The sequence below is a fragment of the Indicator indicator genome, chromosome 11, assembly GCF_027791375.1.
Source record: "Indicator indicator isolate 239-I01 chromosome 11, UM_Iind_1.1, whole genome shotgun sequence".
Taxonomy (NCBI): domain Eukaryota; kingdom Metazoa; phylum Chordata; class Aves; order Piciformes; family Indicatoridae; genus Indicator; species Indicator indicator.
This window is the reverse complement of record NC_072020.1, coordinates 22,607,475-22,629,149: the sequence shown is the minus strand read 5'-3', so window position 1 is coordinate 22,629,149 and position 21,675 is coordinate 22,607,475. Positions and strand designations below refer to the sequence as shown.

Below are 21,675 nucleotides of genomic sequence, written 5' to 3'. Positions count from 1 at the left end.
AATTGTTATGCAGAATTTATGGCTCATTCCATGAGAGGGAATGGAAAGAGAAGAGGAAGAACATGGACAGATACTAGCTGAAGAGCTTGACGCTCTACCAGAACGGGCTCATGCTTGTGATGCTAGTTGTAGGGAGATCTACATAGAGCTTACACCAAGGTGGGGGTGCACTTCCAGAGCTGACTTTCTTCAGGGAGGTGGTAGATGGACACTTTGGAAGTCAAAGGTTGCTTATTCTCAAAGATGTTTATTCTCTCATGCTCTAAATTTTAGAGGTTTCTGGTGGATATCTAGAAATAGTAGTGGGAAACATTGAAAAAAATATGATTAATCCTCTGCAGTACTTTATTCAGTGGATAGCCAAATCCGCAGTATTACAGAGAACATAGTTATACCTATCAAATCCTTCTGTCCCAGATTGCTTTGTTCTATTTATTAAAGAAGGACAGTCATAAGCCTTAGTGATCCTGCCTTCTTTTAATATTTGAATATACATAGTATATTCAAATATAAAAAAAAATATATATACATATAAATATACATAGTATATTCAAATAGGATTTGAATATACTTTGAGTATATTTTATTGAGTATATATACTTTGAATATATTTGAGTATATTCAAATAGGATTATATTTGAATATACATAGTATATTCAAATATAGTATATTCAAATATACATAGTATATACATAATATATTCAAATAGGATATTTTTTAGACTAATATTAAAATTAACGAATTTCAGAATGCTAACAGGTATCTAGAAATTTTTCTGTCCAAACAGTTTATTGTCTGCTTATTGGTGAAGTATAATTTTTCCCCTCTCTCTCCTACTTTCTGTATGTTTGTGATCAGCACTTATATAATCAAAATACTATACAGTGGGATCATTTAGTCACAAATAAACAATTAGGATCATCAAAATTTGGTACTGTGGATAAATTTGCTTGGTTAGTCATTGATAAGAAGGATGACTAACTCCTTACATTTCCTCTTTACATTTTCACTGTTTTTAAATCCGTCTTCCTAAAATTGTTACTGAGACATCTTTAACAGTGGGAACAGCTTTGACTCTCGCTGAGAGAGGATTTCTGAATTATGTACTGTTTCTCTCATAAGCATAAAATAAACTCCAGTCTGAAAAGGTGCCAGTTTATTTTTAGTTTATTCAGTTATATTATTTAGAGCAGGAAGAAAACCTTTATAAACTTATGATGCATCAGCACTTACACATTCTGGTATTTCTTTGTCCCAGATTCTTCTTGGGTTTTATATATTTCCATATTTCTTTAAGGGAAGAAAACACAGAAAAACTTGAATATAGTTCTTCTGACTTGGTAATTAGTGTACTAACTTGGAAATAGCCAACCTGAGAGTTGGAAAAATGTAAAATTTACCTGAAGTTGGTTTTAAAGTAATCGTGTGATGAATTTAAAGTACATGAAGGGCAAGGTAAAAAATACAAAACAAAATCTACACCTATATTTTAATTGTGAGTAATTATATTTAGTGACATTGCTAACTTTATATTCTGATCAGTTTTTATTGGTGCTCAGTTTTCATTCCTAATAGTTGTCCCTGCCACAAATGGTAGTATTAGTGAAATGTTTTCCCTAAGATGCAGCTGTTCTGCTTATCTTATTGCAAAGTCTTTTGTACTCCATGTATTCCTCATGTTTACTGATATATTCCATATAAATAATTTGAAGAAGTGAATTTGAATAATTGCTTCTCTGAGGAATACAGTCCATATCTTTGTATTAAAATTTAAATGGGTGTTTTTACATGCCTCAGTCTAGTACACCTGGGGATAAAGTAGTCAGAAAACATGCATGTAGAAGTCACTTCTTTAAAGGGAGGGATTTTTCAGCTTGGTAAGCAAACTTTCACTGAATTCAGTGTATCAGTGTTTAGAGTTTGTATTTCAGAATTATGTTAATTTACTTCTGTAAGCATCCTTTGCTTGAATGTATACTACTGGGGTAATTTTATGCTGAATGCTGTGGAAAACAAGGATTTTCTGTAAAATATGCAATTTATGTGGAAAAAGAGCTGTTGTATTTTGTTATGGAGGCTCTGTTTTGTTTTGTGGTTTTTGTTTTTTTTTTTCTTTCATCTAATCCACCAAAAATTACAAATAATTATAATACTTCTCTATCTGAGAGTAAAGGTAAAGAAGTCAGAATAATGATTAACAGATACTTCTGCCTGTTGGGTTTCCCCTGCCTTAAGCTCCTCAGACTAAATTTTCAACTATGCAAATTTGAAGTATTTCTGATGTTAGAGACATTGTTTTCTACAAAGTGTAAAAAGCTTTGCAGGAGTATGTACACAAATTGTCTTCTGTATCTGTACATAACGCCTACATTTCCAGAAAATTAGAGATTGTTAGCATGTTTTGGTGTTTCTTGTTGTGTTTTTCTTGGTTCAGCTGTTTTGACAATAGCATCTTAGTGCAGAGAATATCCTGGGCATTTGGTAGTTGGTATGGTCTATCTGTACCCAGGTAATTATTAGAGAATAAAGAGTGCGCTGTATTAATAGTAGGTCTTCAAATACAAAAGAATATATTTTAAACATCAAAAGTGTGTTGTTCTTCTAAATGTGTTGATGAAATCTTTTCTACTGTTGCTAAGCTCACAAATTATGTTGAATTTTCAGAGGAAACATGCTTTAGTCTTGTCAGTAAAAAAAATGTGCTTGCATTCTGAACTGGTTGCAGGAGTTAACAGCAGAAAATTGTTTCAGGTATATGTGTCAGTATGTGGTATCTTACATGTAAAAATTTTCTTTTGGAAAATCCATAATGTCACCCACACTGAAATAACAGGGTCCAACTAACCATGGTGAAAATGTTAAGGCCCAGCTGAAGGAAATACTAAGTACAATCTGTACAGAAAAGTTATTGAAAAGCATAATTGCATCAGCCTCCATAGCAATTAAGGTATTAAAATATTCTCTGTTATTTATTCCTGTTGTTCAGGCAAAAGTTGCTAATCACTTATGTTGTGGAGAACTCTATTTTCTCTGGAAGGAAGCTTGTTTCCTTGGGTTCGTGTTCTTTCTTCCTTTTTTTTTTTTTTTTAAATTTCCTCCTTGTCTTCCTTGTCCCCCCTCCCCCCTTCTCTTCTCTTTACTCTCTTCCCTTGCACTGGGGACTTTACAAAGTGTTGAGGTTGACACATAGGCAATTTGCCTTTATAGATTTCTTTTTTTTTTTTTTTTCATAAATTGTATATTTCTTTGTCTTCTCTGCCCCTGAGCCTGGTTTCTGCAGAACAACTGAGGATTTGAGTTGCCTGGCAAATTCCTGGAAATCTAACTTTGTTAGCATTGTTGACTGAATACCAAGTAATTTGATTTGCAGAATTTTTAACAAAGCTTTGCTTCCTAGTTTGGGTATGTGGCCTGGTAGGAATCCTGACAGAAAACTTCATAATTAACTCTCAAAGCATGTTATAAAAGGGAGACTAGAATTGTAAGACTTACTACAGTCAGTGGATAAAGGAGAAAGATTCTTTTTTTTTTTTTCCTATTTTTTTGTTGATAAAATGAATAGTTTATTAATGTTGGATTTCTTATTTGTAAAGCTTGCTTTCTGTCTGGTTGTGAGGGCTATGAGTCTTGCCTAATCGTGTACTAACAAAATGTGTGCACAGATCAGAATTTCCCAGAATAAATCAAGCTCTTAGTGGATCAGTGGAAGAGTTCCCTTTCTGACGTACTATGTATTGTAGTTGTATGCTGTAATGTGTTCATCTAAGTAATATTTCTCTCTGTATTGAGAGGTCAAATCACTGTTTAGTTCTGCTGATGTTTATTTTGCTTTCCTGCACCTGTGTTTGATTAATGTTTAAGTTAAAGATTCTTTTTTTCCCCTGTTGTAATGTAATACCTGTAACTGCTTTTTTTAACCTGTGCTTATGTATAGGTTTCTTGCTTCATGTCTTTTCAGGAGTACTGAAACAGCACTACAATGAATGTATTTGAATTAAAACACTACTGAAATAGACAACAAATTAATATTTCTTGTGTAAGATAGGGATAACCTTGAAATTTGGCAGACATCGTATCACACAAATATTGATAGCTTTTGTCTTCAGCATCTCTATAATATGCTTGATTTCTTATAGCTACATTATTATCTATATAAAATGGCAAAACATCACTTTAAAAGCTTTATAAAAACTAAAGGATGCAGGGAGCAAGGACTTTCCTTTATTCTAGACATCTCTGCAGCAGAACTTAATAAGAAACTAAAATAAGGAAGCCTCTATAAGGTATCTGCTGAAAATTTCCTCATTATATTTCTGTAGCACATTCACAGAGATTGTGTACAGGACCTGGCTGCAGTCCAAAGATCAGCTAGCCACCCTCAGAGGACTGCCTACCTCCTCATTACTGTTCCCAGATTAAATTTGGCAATTAGTTTCACTAGATCTCCTGCAGCCTTCCCTTTCAAAGGAAGGAACTTGTATTTGGAGAGTTTTCCAAGGTAATAATGTAGCCTTAAACTTTGTTGTATGTTTCATGACTCAGCTGGGTTACACACAGGCTATATCATCTCTCCTGTTGACTACTGTGCCTCATTTTAAATTATTCTATTGCTGTCATCTTGTTCAGTTCATGAACCTTTTCTACAACACTGTAAGAAGTAGGACCTGGATGTCAGCTAAATGGGAAAGGATATCAGAGATGGTCACTTAGATCTGAAGTTGGGAAAGGGGAAGTCATCAGTGTTCATTATGTACAGTGTAAGCTTAGGGACAGATTCATAGATTCACACAGATTCACAGATTGCACTGGGTTGGAAGGAACCCTCAAAGGACATCTTGTCCAACACTCATGCAGTGAGCAGGGACACCTCCAACTAGATCCAGGCTGGCAGGGACCATGTTAAGTCTGATCTTGAATGTCTCCAGGGACAGGGCTTCAACCGCATCTCTGGGCAACCTGTTCCAGTATTTTACCACTCTCATTGTAAAGAACTTCCTCATGTCCAAACTAAATCTCCCCTGCTCAGGTTTAAAATCATCGCCCCTGCAAGCCCTACTAAACAGTCCCTCCCCATCCTTCCTGTAGGTCCCCTTCAGATACTGAAACGTAGCTGAAAGGTCTCCCTGGAGCCTTCTCTTAACCATGAACAACCCCAATTCTTTCAGTCTGTCCTCTAGGAGAGATGCCCCAGGCCTCTGATCACCTTTGTGGCCCTCCTGACAGTGGTCAGCTAAAGGTTTTACATGTAAGTAGGTGGATCAGTGTAGAGTGCATAGCAGTTATTATTTTGTGAGTGACAGCAAATCTAATGGCAAGTGTCTTATCACAAGTACATACATGAAATAATTGAGATAGTATCTAACTGTACAGCATTCAGCAATGTTAGCATTTGCAGGTAATGAAGCTCATGCCGTGAAGAATACGAAAAAGTAATACTGGATGAAATTGTGGTAGAAAATTTTGATTCTCTTAAATCAATTATTGAAGTATAAGAACTTTTTCAGTGAAACCTAAGTAGTTGTAAAGAATGAGACATATATACCTATTTGAAGAAATAAAACTATCTTCAATACAATCTAATCAACTGCCAGAAATGAAATGTCTCTAATTTGATTAAAATGTCCCTGTTGACCATATTTAATTTCTCTTGTCATAAATAAGAGGACTGGGGTTCTAAGACAGTGATAGCTTTTATTGCTGAACATCACTTTTAGCTTTTGTAGATACTGTCCTTTTTCTGGCGATGATGTTGATTCACTGACATTTGAGAGCTTGCGCTTGGCCAACATAATCCACAACGTTGCTTCTTCCATCCCATTCTCCATGTTCTATTAGTTTTCGTTATTTCTTCAGTTAGTGTTTCTAGATTTCTTCTGACTTATTATGTCTTCATAGATTCACAGAATACAATCATTCAGGTTGAGATCATTGGGTCCAACCATTAACCCAGCTCTACAAGTTCACCACTAAACCATATCACCAAGCACCACATCTAAACAATCTTTAAGCACATCCAGGGATAGTGACTCAATCACCTCCCTGGGCAGCCTGTTCCAATGCTTGACTGCTCTTTCAGTGAAAAAATTGTTTCCTACTGTCTAGCCTAAACCTGCTCTGATGCAGCTTAAGGCTGTTCTCTCTTATTCTGTCACTAATTACCTGTGAGAAGAGACCAGCACCTACCTCTCTATATTGTCCTTTCAGGTTATTGTAGAGGGCTATAAGGTCTCCCTTCAGCCTCCTCTTTCTCAAACTAGGCAGTCCTAATTCCCTCAACTGCTTTTCATAAGACTTATTCTCTAGGCCCTTCACCAGCTTAGTTGCTCTTCTTTGCATTCACTCCAGTGCTTCAATGTTTTATTTTAACTTGTGCAGATGAAGAGCATAAGAACCTCTTCTGGTCTGAATTTTGAAAAGGCAGCTATCAAGTAGCATGTTGTATTTTAGGTAGCCTTTCTCACTCAGGATATAGGTACATAGATCGTTCACCAAGAAGGGCTTGAGAGCAATGAAAGCATGCTCTGGGATAGAAATGTCTTTCTTCCTGAATTTATTTGTCCGTTTTATCTCGTCTCCTAGCTGCTGACATCTTCTTTCTAAGCACTCTTTCCATTACTGTTAATCTCTTCTAGTTTGAATTTTTCCCTTACTCTTTCTGTAATTTGACCCTCGTAAATGACACATTGCTAGGCATAGGAGATTCCACTTATGGTCTAAAATTAGCTTTCTAGTCTAAACTTGTCATCTAGGCAACCTCTGTAATCAATAGTGAAAGATAAATACCTCAAGAAGGCAATTCATCACATTTTGAGATTGTGCTGAAATTGGAGGGATTAATTGCTGTCTGGGCCACCTGTCTCTTTTTGCTGATTAAAGACAGCACCCTAGATGACAATCTCAGATGAGGTACCTGACTTTCAGATGGCTAAAATTAGATGAAATGTATCTACCTGTTGTGCAAGGAGTGGTATTGGTAATGCATTGCTTTTGTAAGGTCTGTCTTTCAGAGGAGGAAACTGCATAAAATTGGAATGAGATGACATCCGCAGTTTGATTTTTTTTTTTTTTTTTTTTTTTTAAATTTTTATTTTATTTTATTTTCCCCAGAATGGATTTGCAATGAAGCCAAGGGGTATATTTGATTTTTCAGTAGTGTCTTCAGCAATGTTGTGTCATTCTACAAATCAAACCCCTACTGTTTTGTTAGAATAGTTAATATTTATGTAGCTTTCATGTGAATTTCTCACCAAACTGCAGACTCTTTGATTTAGGGAGTTAGAAGCTTCAGAACATTACTGACAAGGCCACACAGCACTATACAGCAACATAACTGGATAAAATCTGTTTTCTGAATCTGATTTTTAAATCATAGGGAACTATGTTTGCTGATAGATAGTATCTACTGTTGCAGGGGTTGCTACTAGAACAGAAACATCCCCGTGCCAGGTGTCAGGATACAATTTGAGCACTCAAGTATTTTTCATTATCAGTGCTGAATATAAACATTTGGAATTGTAAAAAATTGGAAATGCATAGAAAACTGTTTGTGGATGAATATTGTATGAAAAGACTTTTGAGCTAAACTGTATATAGGAAAACATTTATCGATTACAATTATTCCCATAGGAAAATAAATATTTATGGTTCTAATGTTTGATCTTCTTTTAACAGTGCTGTAGCTCACCACTGAACCAACCTATTGGGAACTGTTCATAGCATGAAAACCTTCATCCACATGGACTGATGCCATCTCTCCAGTCTCCAAGCACTGTGAGCTGAAGTTACAAGTCTTTATGGAGTTTATATCACCTGGACCAAAGGGAATGTTTTTCTGATTGTTAACGAGGACCCTTACTGCCAGTATGACGAGCCAGGAGAAGTGGCTTAACCTTAGTCCTGGAGAGTTCTCTCAGCTTCAGAAATATGCAGAATGTAAGTAACTTTTAAAATGCATGACTTCATGGCTAATTACAAGTCTGGAATAGTTTTTTAAGGCACAATAAAATATTATTGCATAATTGATATTATTCACTGTCAAGTAATTATGTTTTATGTTTTTTTAATTCGAAAGATGTGTTCTTCAGAGGGAAAAAATAATAAATCAGTTAGAATCTGTTTTTTTTAGTGAACAGTTATTTTCCAGTATGGTACCACATAGACTTACCATGGGTTGCATGAGTATGGGTAATTGGAGAGCACATTTCTATGGCTTTTCCACCCTACATCTGCCATAACAATTTGTAGGCCACTGGAGCGGGATTTGCAGTTATATAAAGAGGGCTTGCTCGGTCATGGAAGAAACGAGGAGATTTCAGGAGAAACACACTTAAGTATTCAATATGAAGATGTTGTAAACAATGTAAAGGAGGAGATGTCCTGGAAAAGAGCAGGAAACGGAAATATATCTAAACTGAAGATCAATTACATTATTGTTCATGCAAAATCTCCTTCCAAGTTGCCTGAGCAACTTAAATGCCTCAGAGTTACATGCTTAGAAGACAGGAACTAAACATGAGAAGTTAGATTTAGGAGATGGTTTGTCAAGTCTGATAAGGAATGAACTGGAGAAGGTCAAGAACAAGGAGAAAGTTTTCTTTTATGGTAGGTAATATAAAGTTCTATTATCTAAAAATGGAGATATGATTCATATGATTTATGAATGTTGTTGATTTATTTCTAATGGAAACATTTACTTATAAGGTAAAAAGAAGACTAGTAATTGTTTTTTTTGTGCCTATGACATTACAGCATATAGTTAATTGTATTTCAGTGTGGTCTTCTGATGGAATAATCATTAGGTGATTATTAGAGTTAACTTTAATAGTGCATTCCACTGTTGTGATTAAAATCCATAATATTTCCATGATATCAAGTTAAGCCATGAATGATACCTCAAATAATATAATTTAATTGGGGAAAAAAGATCAGGGAGAAATATTTATGTGATGCTTTGTGAAACAGGTGTACTTGAGTCTCAGTTTTCTAAACAATTGCTGTATAATTTAAAGTATTCTATTTATTAACAAAGCATATTTCCTCCCCATGTCACCACCATGTGTCCAAGGAGAAGCTACAGATTTGAAAAAAATTCGCTGCATGTATTGCTTTAAATATTTAGTGATGTTACCAAACAAAGAGCTATTTTGTTTTCTTGTGTCATAGTGAACTATAAGACATTAATGCCTGTCCAGGATATAATCAATTAGGACCTACTCCTTAAAGGAAGACTTTAAAGATTGGTATGAGTTTGAGAAATGAAAACTGAACTGTAGCTTATTGAGCGTGGACATTATAGATCCAGCTGTCCTGAGCTTAGAGGTCTGAATTTAGGTGAAATCCCCCTTTTAGTCAACAAAGTAGATGTGTGGATCTTTCACTATATAAGGCATTTGTGTGGATTCCAGTGCTTTGGCAGGGACGTTCGATTTCCACTTTCTGACTAAAGCAACTTTGCTGCAGTTCAGTGTAGTTCAACTTTTAATTAATCTTCTGTCAGCTCGATGATAGCCTGTCTACTCCTGCAAGTGCAGTTAAGCAAACAAGGCCTGCTCCTAGCTCTCTGTGCAGGTACTGTCCGTGATATCCCATTGAGAACTTCATAAAGCACCTTGTCTGCCTATCTTCTTGATTCCATATTTACAGTGCAATTCTAAGCATTATCCAAGTGTATTGTCTGGTGAACACAAACCCTGAATGTAAAATTTCTTTCTGATTACATTCCAGCTTTTCTCAGTTTCTGCATATGTAACTGAACAGCAAAGGAGAATGAGTTCTCTACCACTCACTCATTCCTTATCAGGAAACAATTTCCTCTAAGCTGTGCTCAAAGTTTAAAAGAAAGTGAATATCATCCAGTAAATTAATCCAAGGAGTATCTTAATTTCATAATTTCATTTTAATGAATTATTTTTTGAGCTCAATTCAAGGTAACTTTATACTTCCAATTTAAGACCTTTCTTCATCTGCTCACCATATTTAAATAAATGTTTTGGAACAGTTTAAATATTACTTTAAAAAGAAAAAGTCTGTTTCTAGAATTCAAGGAACATATTACCTAATGCTTGGCTCTTTGCAAAAATCACACATTTGCCTATTAGCTACAATTATTTCTGAGGACAGTTCCTTTGTGTCCTTTCTGATCATACTAGAAAATGTCCTCTCATTCTGAAGAGAGAATATTGGAAAATATATTGCCTTAGATCTTTGCCTGGTTTAAAAATGCATCAGAAGAGTAAGTGATAATAAAGAGAATTGAGATAACCGATGTGCTTATTATGGTAGTAACAATAACAAGAGTGTAGCCCACACCAAATCCTGAAGATTCTAGGGAAATACATGCACTCCAGAGAAGAAAAAGCACTTTTTAATTTTTTTTTCTCCTTTAGATATCATGGTCAGTGGTGGCTGTGGGGGCTGTGGGTATAAAGATGCAAAATCTTTTCTGCATAAGAATGTCACTGTGTAGGGTAAGGTACATGCAGGAGTTTCCATTCAGAGACTTTCTTCTAAACTGTGTAGTACCAGCTATATATGTAATTCTTTACTACTCTGAGGAGCAGCCTGACATTGTGATTGTTATCTGTATGGCCAGTCTGATTAGTTTGGGCAGGGGGTTTTGTATCCTTTTTTATTAAATGAATCTTGTGTCTCCTTTTTATTAAAATTGTATGACTGTTGTAGTCCAAATTATAGGTTAAGGGGAGTTTAGAGGATCCTGCTCAAAAGACAAGTGAGAAAATATTGTAGAGATTTGAAACATCTGAAGCAAGGCTGTTTCATGGTTCAGCTGGGTTTTAAAAGAATGAAGATCTGCTTTTCCCTCGGTAGACAAAAAGAGGCAGAGGAAAAGGCCTCTGAGTTCTGGCAGCATGTGAACTCTGGGGAAATAAGCTGGGATTTATATTGTCCTTTAGAGTTTGTCAGCAAAATGTGCCTTGAGGAAAATGCCTCAAAAAGACTTTTTTTGGCAAAACTTTTAGCAGTGAATTTTTTTCCCCCCAGGGTAGTCAAGGAGAACTTGGGTGGACTGTCACAGCTTGAAGATAGAAATAGATGTTCAAGTGCTACTGAAATGGTTGTGAGAACAGGAACAGCATCAGCAGCTGCAGCATCTTTTGATGTAGCATCAATAGCTACTGCAAGAACTAGGGAGTGTTAGGATTTTATAGGGGAACAGGAAAGACGAACTTGTGAAAAACATCTCTGAAGAGAAACAGGAAGGTCAGCAGAAGTTTTGACCCAGATCTAAATTGGTAGAGACTCTTGGATGGGTCTGATTTTGTGGCCCTCACAGATGGAAAAGATTTGCTTTTACAATGAGTATAAATGATAAGCTGTGGCGAACTTCATATGTGTGACAGCTGGTCCCCAGCAGCCATGGGCCGTTATGCAGTCCCTCAGAGGGTCCCAGTGCTGCTAAGAATTGTGCTAATTCTGAGGAAATGGTCCTGATTAAAGAATACTGATTGCTAAAACCAGTTAGTTTGGGTTTTCGGAAAGCAAAGAGAGAATTACTGATGATTACTGAGTTTTACTTAGAGTATTGGATTTTAGGAGCGTGATGTTTCTGCTGCTATTAAAGATGGAGGAAATTAAGTTCTCATAAAGTTTTGGTGGAGCCTGTCAGGCTATAAGGAGAGGTCTCCCACGCACTAGGAGAACGTCATGGAGAAGGACAGTGGGTCTAGTGAGAGATCTCTTCTTTGTATGTAAGGTTGGTTGGAAATGGAGTGCTTAGGAAAAGGGGACTCGTTATTTCTGGAGTCTTAATTCTGAGTCTGTGATTGGGGACTAAAAGTCTGACTAATTAGAACTGGAGTCTTTCTGCTCAAGATCTGTGAAGAAGTTTAAAGGCATAGCCCTAAAACCAGTATACCCACTCAAGTGTTCGGTGGGTCACTTGCTTTAGTTCTTCTGAGAGGTGAACTATGAACTATGCATATTTATACAACACTGTAACTATTCTTCTGAAAGATCTGTGAGTTTAAGCTCCTGGTGCACATTTCTTTGTTGTACCAATTTAGAGAAAATGGGACAGAGATACTATATCTGATAGCTCTCAGCTCTAGTCAGACTTATTCTTTTTAAATGCTGAGCTCTGCCCAAAGGAAGGTGGTTCTATACAGGCTGCAGTAATGAGGACATTTAATCCTACTTTATGACTTGTATTAGACTGAAATCCAAGCTAGAATTTGTTTTCCGTTAAAGATTGTTTCGTAGCTGAAGTTGCTGTCGGAGGTGGAGACCTGTGTACCAATGTCAGCTGCAGAACTATTAGTGGATTTCTTTCCTTTTCTGTGCTGGGGTTTGAAGAGGGTGTAAGAGAGGTATGATAAGATGAGCACTTCTCAAGGGAAAAATCTGATAAATGTACAGTAATATAGTATAATCTTAATCTCTGAGGTGGACCTTCAAATTACTTAAAATGCTTGTTGTCCTTGCCATGATATATGCCTGTCTATGGCTGGTAGATGTGCTTTTACCCAAAAGGAAGCCAGGCACTTCTCCAGTTGACCTGTGGTGTCATACTGACTGCATCTACCACTGTGAGTAAGGAGGAGCCCTCTCATGGCAGTCAAATGGAATGCTCAGGTGTATGCAGAATTTGTTTCTACTTCCATGCCCAAGATGAAGAAGGGCATTCAACTTGTTTAAAGTACAATAGTCTCTTTAGGGGAAGGGATGGTTCAGAGGAGTACTGACCTCCTCCCTTTAACTAAAGAGTCTATCAAAGTGTTCAGGAATTACTTTATTTCTTGACAAAGGCAAATGCATTGGAGCCCTTTCAGTCCTTCTCGGGCTGTGATATTTTCTGATTTAATCGAGGAACTAATGGCTTTCCTAGAACTTTATTTGAATCGTCAAGTTGAGTGATGTCTTTGAGTATCTTCTATTTTCTGACTGCAAGAAATTTTGTATGCCAGTTGCTGGAGGTGGTTAAGAAAGGAAAATAGTGAATTTATATTCAGTTCATATAGTAAAATTGGGACATACTCTGCTGTTTAAAAGATCCCCTGTTCTTCTGCAGAATAGTGGATGGTCTCAGAAATAAATTACTTGTTCTGGAGTTCCAATATAAAGGGATTATAGCCAGCAAAATGCAAGACTACTGTTGCTGCTGCATGCTGTTATCTGAAGACTGCTAGTAAGGGGCCTTATATCATATCAGAAAGAGACCTGTTCTGTTTAGTAAAAACAGAGAACTCATAGACCTTTAAACTTGTAATTCAAAATCTGTAAAGATTTTGACAAATTGGATCCAAGTGGGATCAGTGCAATGAAGCACCAGCTGATTTTAGCTTTAATTCCTGCTTCTGGTTCTTGAATGGTTGAGTGGTGGGGTCAAAAAATACCATGTCTCAGAAACTTGCAACTTCCATTTAGGATTAACAAAAGTATTTCTGAGCAAATAGTCATAGTTTTGCTAGTGCTAACACACTTAATTTGTTCACCTTAGGAAAGCTGGTGAAAGTGTCCCAAGTTTTGCACCTCTTTAGAGCTCATAGGGAATTTGAGAAGAAAAAAATTGATGCAGGTTGTTACCAAGTTGCATTGATCCCCAGTTTCAGAGATAAAATACTGTTACAAGAGGCTGTTACTATTCCAAACCCATCATTTGAGCACAGAGAGGCACTGGTCATGCTTGCGGAGTGATGTATAGGATACTGTCGCATCATCAAGATTGCTTGATAGCCTACTACAAATTTTTTATTTACTTTCAGCAATTGTTACTTTCAATGGAGAATGGAGGAGAGAAGGTGATTGCAACACCTGGAGAAGATTGAAATGTTTCTTCAGTCTTACTGAGAAGTGAAACACAGTAGTTCAATACAGATGTTTCATTGGTTGTACTGGGAATGGATAGTGTCTGACCTTTAGTTTTAGGATAATGGTGTTATTTTCTAGATTATGTTACTAAGTTTCCAGTGTTTCCACTGAGGGCATAGTAGATGTTCAGGTATCTGGGAGAGATTAAGTTAGTCAGAGCTCTGGCAGTAGTATCAGGGCTTGTGTTGTCATAGACATGCAGAGAGATCCATGGTTCTTAAATGATGTAGCCATGCTCCCAAATGCTGAGCCTTTGTTGCAATAGAAGGGAATTATGAGTAGGTCTTCAGAGGAAAAGTGAATGACTCTGCATTTCCGTTTTCAATGATGTCATTGCAAGAAGCAAATCTAAAGAGCCTTGTACAAAGTCCAAAATAGAAACCTTAGTTCTCAAGTTTCTGTGGATGTGGGATCTGTGGTGTGTGGTGGCTGGCAAAGATACCTCCTGCCTTTGAATCCTGAAAGGCAAATGGTGTCATCTCACCCTGGTTTCTGTTTCCTCTGTCAAAACTAATGATTACTTTTTTTCCTAGAATTGAAGCTGCACAGATATATGCTGCTGGCCATTAATGCCCAGTGTTGCAGCATCAGCTGTTACTGACACTGAACACATATTGTGATTATTACAAATCTGACACATAGTCATAAAAATTACTGAATGTGTATTTGTATACTGTAAAATTGTATAAACATTAATTATGCCTTTGTTACATTTCCTCTGTTTCTATGTATCTTCCGTATTTTTCTTCCTTCATTGTTTGGTTGTTTCTATGGACATTTGCATGTAAACAGTGAAAAGCTTTTATTTCTTAAGAGTTCATCTGTTCCTCTTGCTTATTCCCTATTATAGATTTGGGGGATAATTCAATTGGTTGCTGTGGAAATGAGCCTGATGTCAGAAACAGAGAACTACAGTTCACCAAGCCTTGAGGAAACAAAATGAAGGGAGAATGGACTAATTGAGGAGCCATGTGACAATGGCAGAGTCTCAGCTCTTATTAAAAGCATGTATTTTTAGTATGTGTGTTTCTATAGATGAGCTTGAAAGTGTAATTCAAATGATGACAATCCATGACTCATCAGGCAAACTGAAAAAATAGCTCTGAGAAGGATGATCCTTCCTTGCTTTCATGGGATTTGAGTGCAAAGAACCAGTAGCTCATGGAGGGTCCTCTCAGCCTGGGAAAGCTTCAGATGCAGAGCGAGAAAGGGAAAGCTGCTTGTCCAACTAACCTGAAGAAAAAGTAGACATGGCTATTAGCATTACCACTTACAATGTTCTATCTCTCCTGGATTTCTTAAAGGAGAGTGAGCCAAAGCTAGCTGCCTTGTTGCTCTTGAGAACAGGAGGTAGGGTGCTCTTGGTGGTTCAAACAGAGAATTGGATGTCTCTGTTTGAAAGAGTGGACTTAGGGCTACCTGATTGTATCAGAAGGTCTCTCACCCTGTGCCACTTATTGGGGTTGAAGGGCCCTGAATTGCATTTTTGCCTAATTTTTGCTAGTTAAAAGAAGTCAAATTTTAAAATGTGCTTGTAATTATATATGTTTTCATTGTGGGTTTTTGTTGTTGTTGTTGTTGGGCTTTTTGTGGTGGTTTGTTTTTTTTAAGCACTAAAAATATATTGCTTTTTGTGTGGTTTTGGAAGATTTTTAGTGGTTGTTATGGAGTGTCACTGCATAGCTTTGTTGGCTGCATTGCAAATTGTAATGGCTTTTTCAGGACATTACTGCTTGCTAAATTTGTTTTAGAGCTGCAGGTTGCATGGTTTAAAATTTTATTAAACCCAGTATGGAATGCTGAGAAGACAACTTATGATTAAATTCCAATGTAATATTTTCTTGCGTGGTTTCTGAGAATATAAATTCTTGACTTTATTCTCAGCATAAGAAGTTGCAAGTAATTTGCATTATCAAAACACTCAATTAATTGTAGCAGTAATGATAGAGCCGGCTTTGAAGAATGTGTTTCCCCAGAATTAACTGGCCTAGTAATAGATGTTTTAATTCATGAAGGCATAACAAGTAGCTTTGAAATGCTTTGTTAATTGCTTTTTATGTTATTAGTTTAGTTTTTGCTTGTTTGTTATTTGGTTGGGGTTTTTTTTGTTTGTTGTTTGGTTTTGTGTTTTTGTGTTTTTTTTTTTTTTTTTTTTTTTGTTGTTTGGGTTTTTTGTGGGTTTGTTATTGTTTGTTTTTTTTTCATAGGGGGTCATTTCTACTTTTAATATGTAATTTATGTTTGGAATTCACTGCAGAGATAAGATGGAATCTAGCATCCTTACCTGTGTCAGAATAGATTAATTAAAGACACTGGCAGTTATTATTGACATCACCACCTCAAAAGAAAGAATAGGGTCCCTATGGTATAAGACCCTATAAACTGTAGAGGTTGAAATGAAGATAAGGAAAATCTGAAAATTTGAGACACTTATGTGTAGAGGATGAGGAGACAGTTTGTATACTAAGTATGTGTCTGAGTGCTTTGTTGAACAGAGGCACTTCAGTACTGGTAGGCTCTAAGTCACATGGTACTAGGGATGGTGAATCCAGATTGAAGAGATACAAAGAAGAGTAGTGAGAGGAAAGTACATTACTCTAGTTTTGAGCTAAGATTCCAAACTCTACCATGCTGGCAGTGTGAATATAGGAGACTCAGAGTTCCTGGGATGAAAAAGATTAAAGTCATGAAGGGGAAAAAAAAAATGAAAATAAAGGCATGGGAAAACAAAACAAATGGCTTCAAATAAAGTTTGAGCCTGTCAAATTTGATAGACAAAAATTCATGAATCCATTCTGGTTTTACAACTCCTAGATGATACACTGAGTAGTTCTAAAAAACAAGAACAGATATTGGAAAGAGATGATTAAGACTATATCAGAGTAGGATTTTAAAGAGCCAGAACAGAACTACATAGCTAAAGGTTGATTTTTTGGAATATCTTATTTGGCATTTGAGTGATTGATCATAAAAAAAGAACTTAAAAAAAACAACACCAACAAATTATGAGACTGAGAAAAATTACCTAGGGCAGAAAGAAGAGAATTCCTGCAGAAGCTTAGTGGCTGGCCAAAATTTATCTTGCAACAATGATTTTAATCAGGATATCTAGTCTGCCTTCTGTAGAGACTCCTGTTGAATATTTTCTGTAAATTCTATTATTAAAACCTGTTAAAATTTGCACAAGTGCTATTATTTTAGAGATGTCACATGTACAGAAAGTTGTCCTGTCCTATGCAGAAAGACATTGTCATCTCATGTCCGGTTTTGTCATGTAGTAGCAACTTGGGATACATAAGAGCTCTGTTCATATGGGTTTCCATTCATGCTGCCAGGGACAGAGCTATGTTTGTTTTTTGCTGGCAGCTACACCAATTGTGATACCAAAGACTAGTACGTGTAGTGTTCTGAGGTGGTGATAATGGCCAATCGTTAGCGTTTTTAATGCTGACTAGTCCTGTATGTAACAGTAGCTGTTTTTGTAAGTGCCTTTCTTTATTACAGTGCTAATATATCACTTTGAACCTGTCTCTAATAGCATTCTATTTTTTTTTAATGCCAAGCTTCTTACAGACCACATACCTATACCTCTGTCTTTCAAAACTAAAGAGTGATAGTAAGAAAAAACATAAAACCACAGTTCTCAATTAGTTTTATCTTATAGGTGTTGATCATTTACTTTGCTTTAGGTATTGGGAAGCATCTCTGGGGATTTGATTTCTGCGTTCTAAATGCCTGTTTGTCTGCTTGATCTTTTCCATAAGTGCTATCTCAATGTACTAGTTTCTTTTGAGGAGTGGATTCTGCTTCATTTTCTTTCTCCTTTTGTAAAAGACATGAAAACGTTTCCCATTTTTTTTCCCACCTGTTAAGTTATTACAAACCAATAATTGTTGTGTAAAAAATGAAACAGATGGAAGAAGTGGGAAGCATTTTTATCCCTTACAAAAAAGAACTAAGTCCTTTATCTTAGCAGATTTTTACTATTTTCATTGTGTGTTCCTTTTGTAATCAGTTTTCAGTGTTAATGGTTATGCAGACTATTATCAATCTTGCCCTTAGCTTTCATGAAACAGCACTTCAGGAGAGATTCCCACTTTTACTGATCCTGGCTTTCAATTTAGTAAAAGTTAAAAAGTCTTCCATATAATCCTGGAAAAAAAATACTTTGCATGCATATTCTAGAGGAGTTTTTCTCTCCCTTACTATACATACTTAGTCTTAGATAAGTGTGTCTAGTAGCTTATGCTTCATAACTTCAGTGGGTACTCCTATTAGTAAGGTCCAAAGCTATCTGATACTATCAGAGATGAGATTTTTCAGAATGCTCTATCAGTTGGCATTCAGTTGCATTTTTATACTTTTGTGCATTAATGCTGTTGAACTAGTAATTCTAATATTTCAGGGGAGTGGAGGATGTTTTCCTCCATTTCCATTTTCGTGTCTAGGATTTATAAGCATTTTTTTAACAGCCTGCTTTTGGAGTTTTGAAAAAAAATGAGAAAATCTTAAATCTTTCTGACTCATAAAAATTAAATTTTAGCAGTGTTAATTTGTAATAGGTATGCGTCACTATTCCCTGTAAAATTAATTCATCATCAGTATTTCTTCTGAAAAGATCCCCTTTCATTTTACCACACTTTAGTTTTAATCATAGACAGAACATTGTAGATTTTTTTTTTTTTTTTAAATTACATGAATTCTTTTGCCTTAAATGGTGCAGATCAAGTACAAAGTTGCATCTGGGAAGGAACACCCTCAGGTACCTTGGAGGCTGGTCTGCTGGAGAGCACCTCTGGGGAAAAGGACCTGGGAGTCCTGGTGGAGAGCAGGGTGACCGTGAGTCAGCTAGGTGTCCTTGTTGCCAAGAAGGCCAGTGGCATCCTGGCCTGTATTAGAAGAGGTGTGGTTAGTAGGTCGAGAGAGATTCTCTTCCCCCTCTGCTCCACCAAAGCAAGGCTCCATCTGAAATACTGTATCCAGTTCTGGGCACCTTAGCTCAAGAAGGACCTTAGGGAACTGCTTGAAAAAGAGTCCAGTGCAGAGCCACAATGATGAGGAGTGTGGAACATCTACCCCATGAGGAAAGGTGGGATAAAATAAAAAGGAAGGAAAGCTTAATGGAAAGCAGGGTAGTACACATAAAATGATCAAGGGTTTATGTGAAAGTTGGAATAAAGAGAGAACCTACAGGACCAGGAAGAGGGTAAGGTTAGAATAACAAGGAATACAGTATTCCTCTGGTGGAGGAATTAATTTATCATGTTCTTAGAGAGGTAAGAAGTAATAATTAAAACAAAAAAGTGTTTGTTTTTCTATACCAGGTGATTTACTGAATCACATGCAAGCTTTTAAACAATTTGCATTATAGGCTGTTCTCATCAAAATTGAATGGAAGTCAGTTCTTGATCTTAGTAAAATGCACAGTGGTTTCACAGGACACATAGCAGGCTGAGTGGGAAGCCTTCATTCTGATTTTCCAGCTTTTATGTGTTACAATTAACTCCATGTGATGCACATTGTTGTGTTTGTGATTAAAGTTTCCCGGCAATGACTTGAATTCTGATAGTAGGAAAATGATGTTTTTGTATGCAGCTCAAGTCTAGCACAGGCAGCCGTGTTACTTTGTTGGGCTTTTCAGAAGTTCTGTCTGCCTATAAGTTGTCTTTCTCCTTATTCATGCTCTCAGCAGCAGTTTGCAACTGTCCCTCCCTACTCTTTCATAAAGGTGTCCTCATTTTCACCCCTTCCCTGCTGGGATCCCCATCCTCCCCCTTGTCATCAGACTTTTGCAGTCTGCCCTAATGGCCACTCCCCACACAAAGATGCCCACTTCTGTGTAATGCTATTATTATGACCCTGGTTGGCAAGGGAATGGATGCTCATGGATAAAACTGAGAACCTGCCTAGAAGGAAAGGGAGCTTTGTGTGTGTACCCCATACTGACTTGGGTCTTCTTACAAGAACAAGGCTGTCATGTTTGGGAATTCCTCAGAAAAGCAGCATGCTTCTGCTGTACTTTGCACTGTAAAGAGTCCTAAGCTAGAAATGCGCAGTAAACTGATGCAGCAGCACAGCTGGAGTCTATTTTCAGTTTATTTCAGGAGCTCTAGAATTCCTACAGTGTCTGATTCAAGCTAATCAGAGTATCTTTTCATAATAGTGCTATTTGTAGGCACACAGAACAACAAATTGTATTGCAACAATTATGGTGTTCTTTTTGAAACATTTGGATGCTTACAGAATTAAATATTTCAATATTTGGGGAAAAAAGTAAAGTGCAATCTGATTATGAAGAAGTTTGGCTATCGTGGTTACTGGAATATGTTAAATGCTGAAACATTTGGGTTTATTTTTAACAAAGGAAATTTCTACTAAAAATATTATGAGATTATTTTGGTGGGACAAAAACAAATAGTGTGCATGGTTTTACCTTGAATGTAATATTTAAATATACATAAAATCATTAAAGGGAGATTTCTGTTATTGCAGTAGGATTTTTACCTGGGTAGTCTGATTTCTGAGGGCAGCTTCTACATTTTCAGCCTTTAGTGTGACTAAAACAAGTTGCCATCATGTCTAGCCATTTTATTTATATTCATATCCATATCTGGGGTGGTTTTGGTGTTGTTTTTTTCATCTGTAGAATTTATTAGAAGATAGAAAAGAGCTGTAAATTGTAAGCTCTTTATTTTAGTGTGTGACATATGGATATATTCTCTAGCTTGCTATTTGTGAGTGACACTAGGCTTGACATATTCTGACAGGGGTCTGGCATATTTCTTAATGGTGCAGAGTATTGTGCATCACTCCTTTCAGGAGACTGAGAATTATATGACTTATCTTGAAGCTATGATCTCATACATATTGAAAGGTAGCAAGTCATTTTTTCTCTGTCATTTTTTTAATGCACAGTCTGGGATAAGGTTTCCTTTACTAAGCCACACAATGTTAGAAATGCTTTAGAACAAAACTAAGCCATTGCTTTGTGAGAAACCTTAGCATAAATGTGGCTATAGTTTTCTTATATGCCTAATCAGAGGCTCTATCCAAGCTTCAAAAGTCACCTGGTGAGAGAATGAACAAGAGCATGTAGAACTAGGGCTGTAGGAGGAGTGAAACAGCCCATCTTGGATCACCCTAAATGCCGAGTTAAAAGGACCAATTCTCTATTTGTTGTTAATTGTCTTTGTTAGGGAATGTGGTATGCTACCCGCTAAATAGGGTTCAGTAAATTCTGGGTTTACAGGTGCTTTATGTTTGCTTATGCAGTATTTAAAATGTGTGATAGAAAGTAGTAAAGCATGGTAGCATTGCTTGAGGACAAGCATACTCCTCAGCTTATCCCCATGGAGTTTATCTTTCCTTAACATGAAAAATCTTTTCATAAGATATTGTCTACTCTGTATTGCACTCAGTGCGTGCCTGGCAGGCTTCAGGATTTCCAGTTCGTTTTTCAGGAAAGGATTCCTTGAGTTAAAATGCTCTAGAGCAGTGTTCTGACAAGAGAGGTGTTAATATGTTTTGCTTTTTCTGATTCTGAAACAGGATATAGCACAGGAAAGAAACAGCCCAGCCTGAAAAGCAAGGGGAAAGTCTAAAGCATTTCCTTTTACAATCTTCTGACGAAGCTCTGAAGTCTAGTTTTGTTTTTCTTTTCTTTGCACTCTGTGCTGTCTTACACTGAATCAATCAACTTGCCTTTTCCTTTTTTTTTTTTTTTTTCTTTGAACTGAGGAAAGCTATGCCTAATAGCCTGATCTCCACAAGCAGTGGAGTCAGAAAGTTCATGGATGGTTTGGTCTTCTATTTCCTTGGAATCTGCAAGTTCATGATGAACAAAAAAAA

The 21,675-nt window shown here is 36.6% G+C and overlaps 1 protein-coding gene across 6 annotated transcripts in view; it reads left to right on the top strand.

The window, feature by feature from the left end:
- The first annotated feature begins 7,862 nt into the window (after positions 1-7,862).
- DGKB (diacylglycerol kinase beta) overlaps positions 7,863-21,675 on the top strand; it is a 298,275-nt gene continuing 284,462 nt past the window's right edge. For all 6 annotated transcript variants that reach the window (XM_054385164.1, XM_054385162.1, XM_054385161.1 and 3 more), the window contains exon 1: positions 7,863-7,932. In XM_054385164.1, the coding sequence (XP_054241139.1) occupies positions 7,863-7,932 (70 nt within the window). The remainder of the gene's footprint in view (positions 7,933-21,675) is intronic.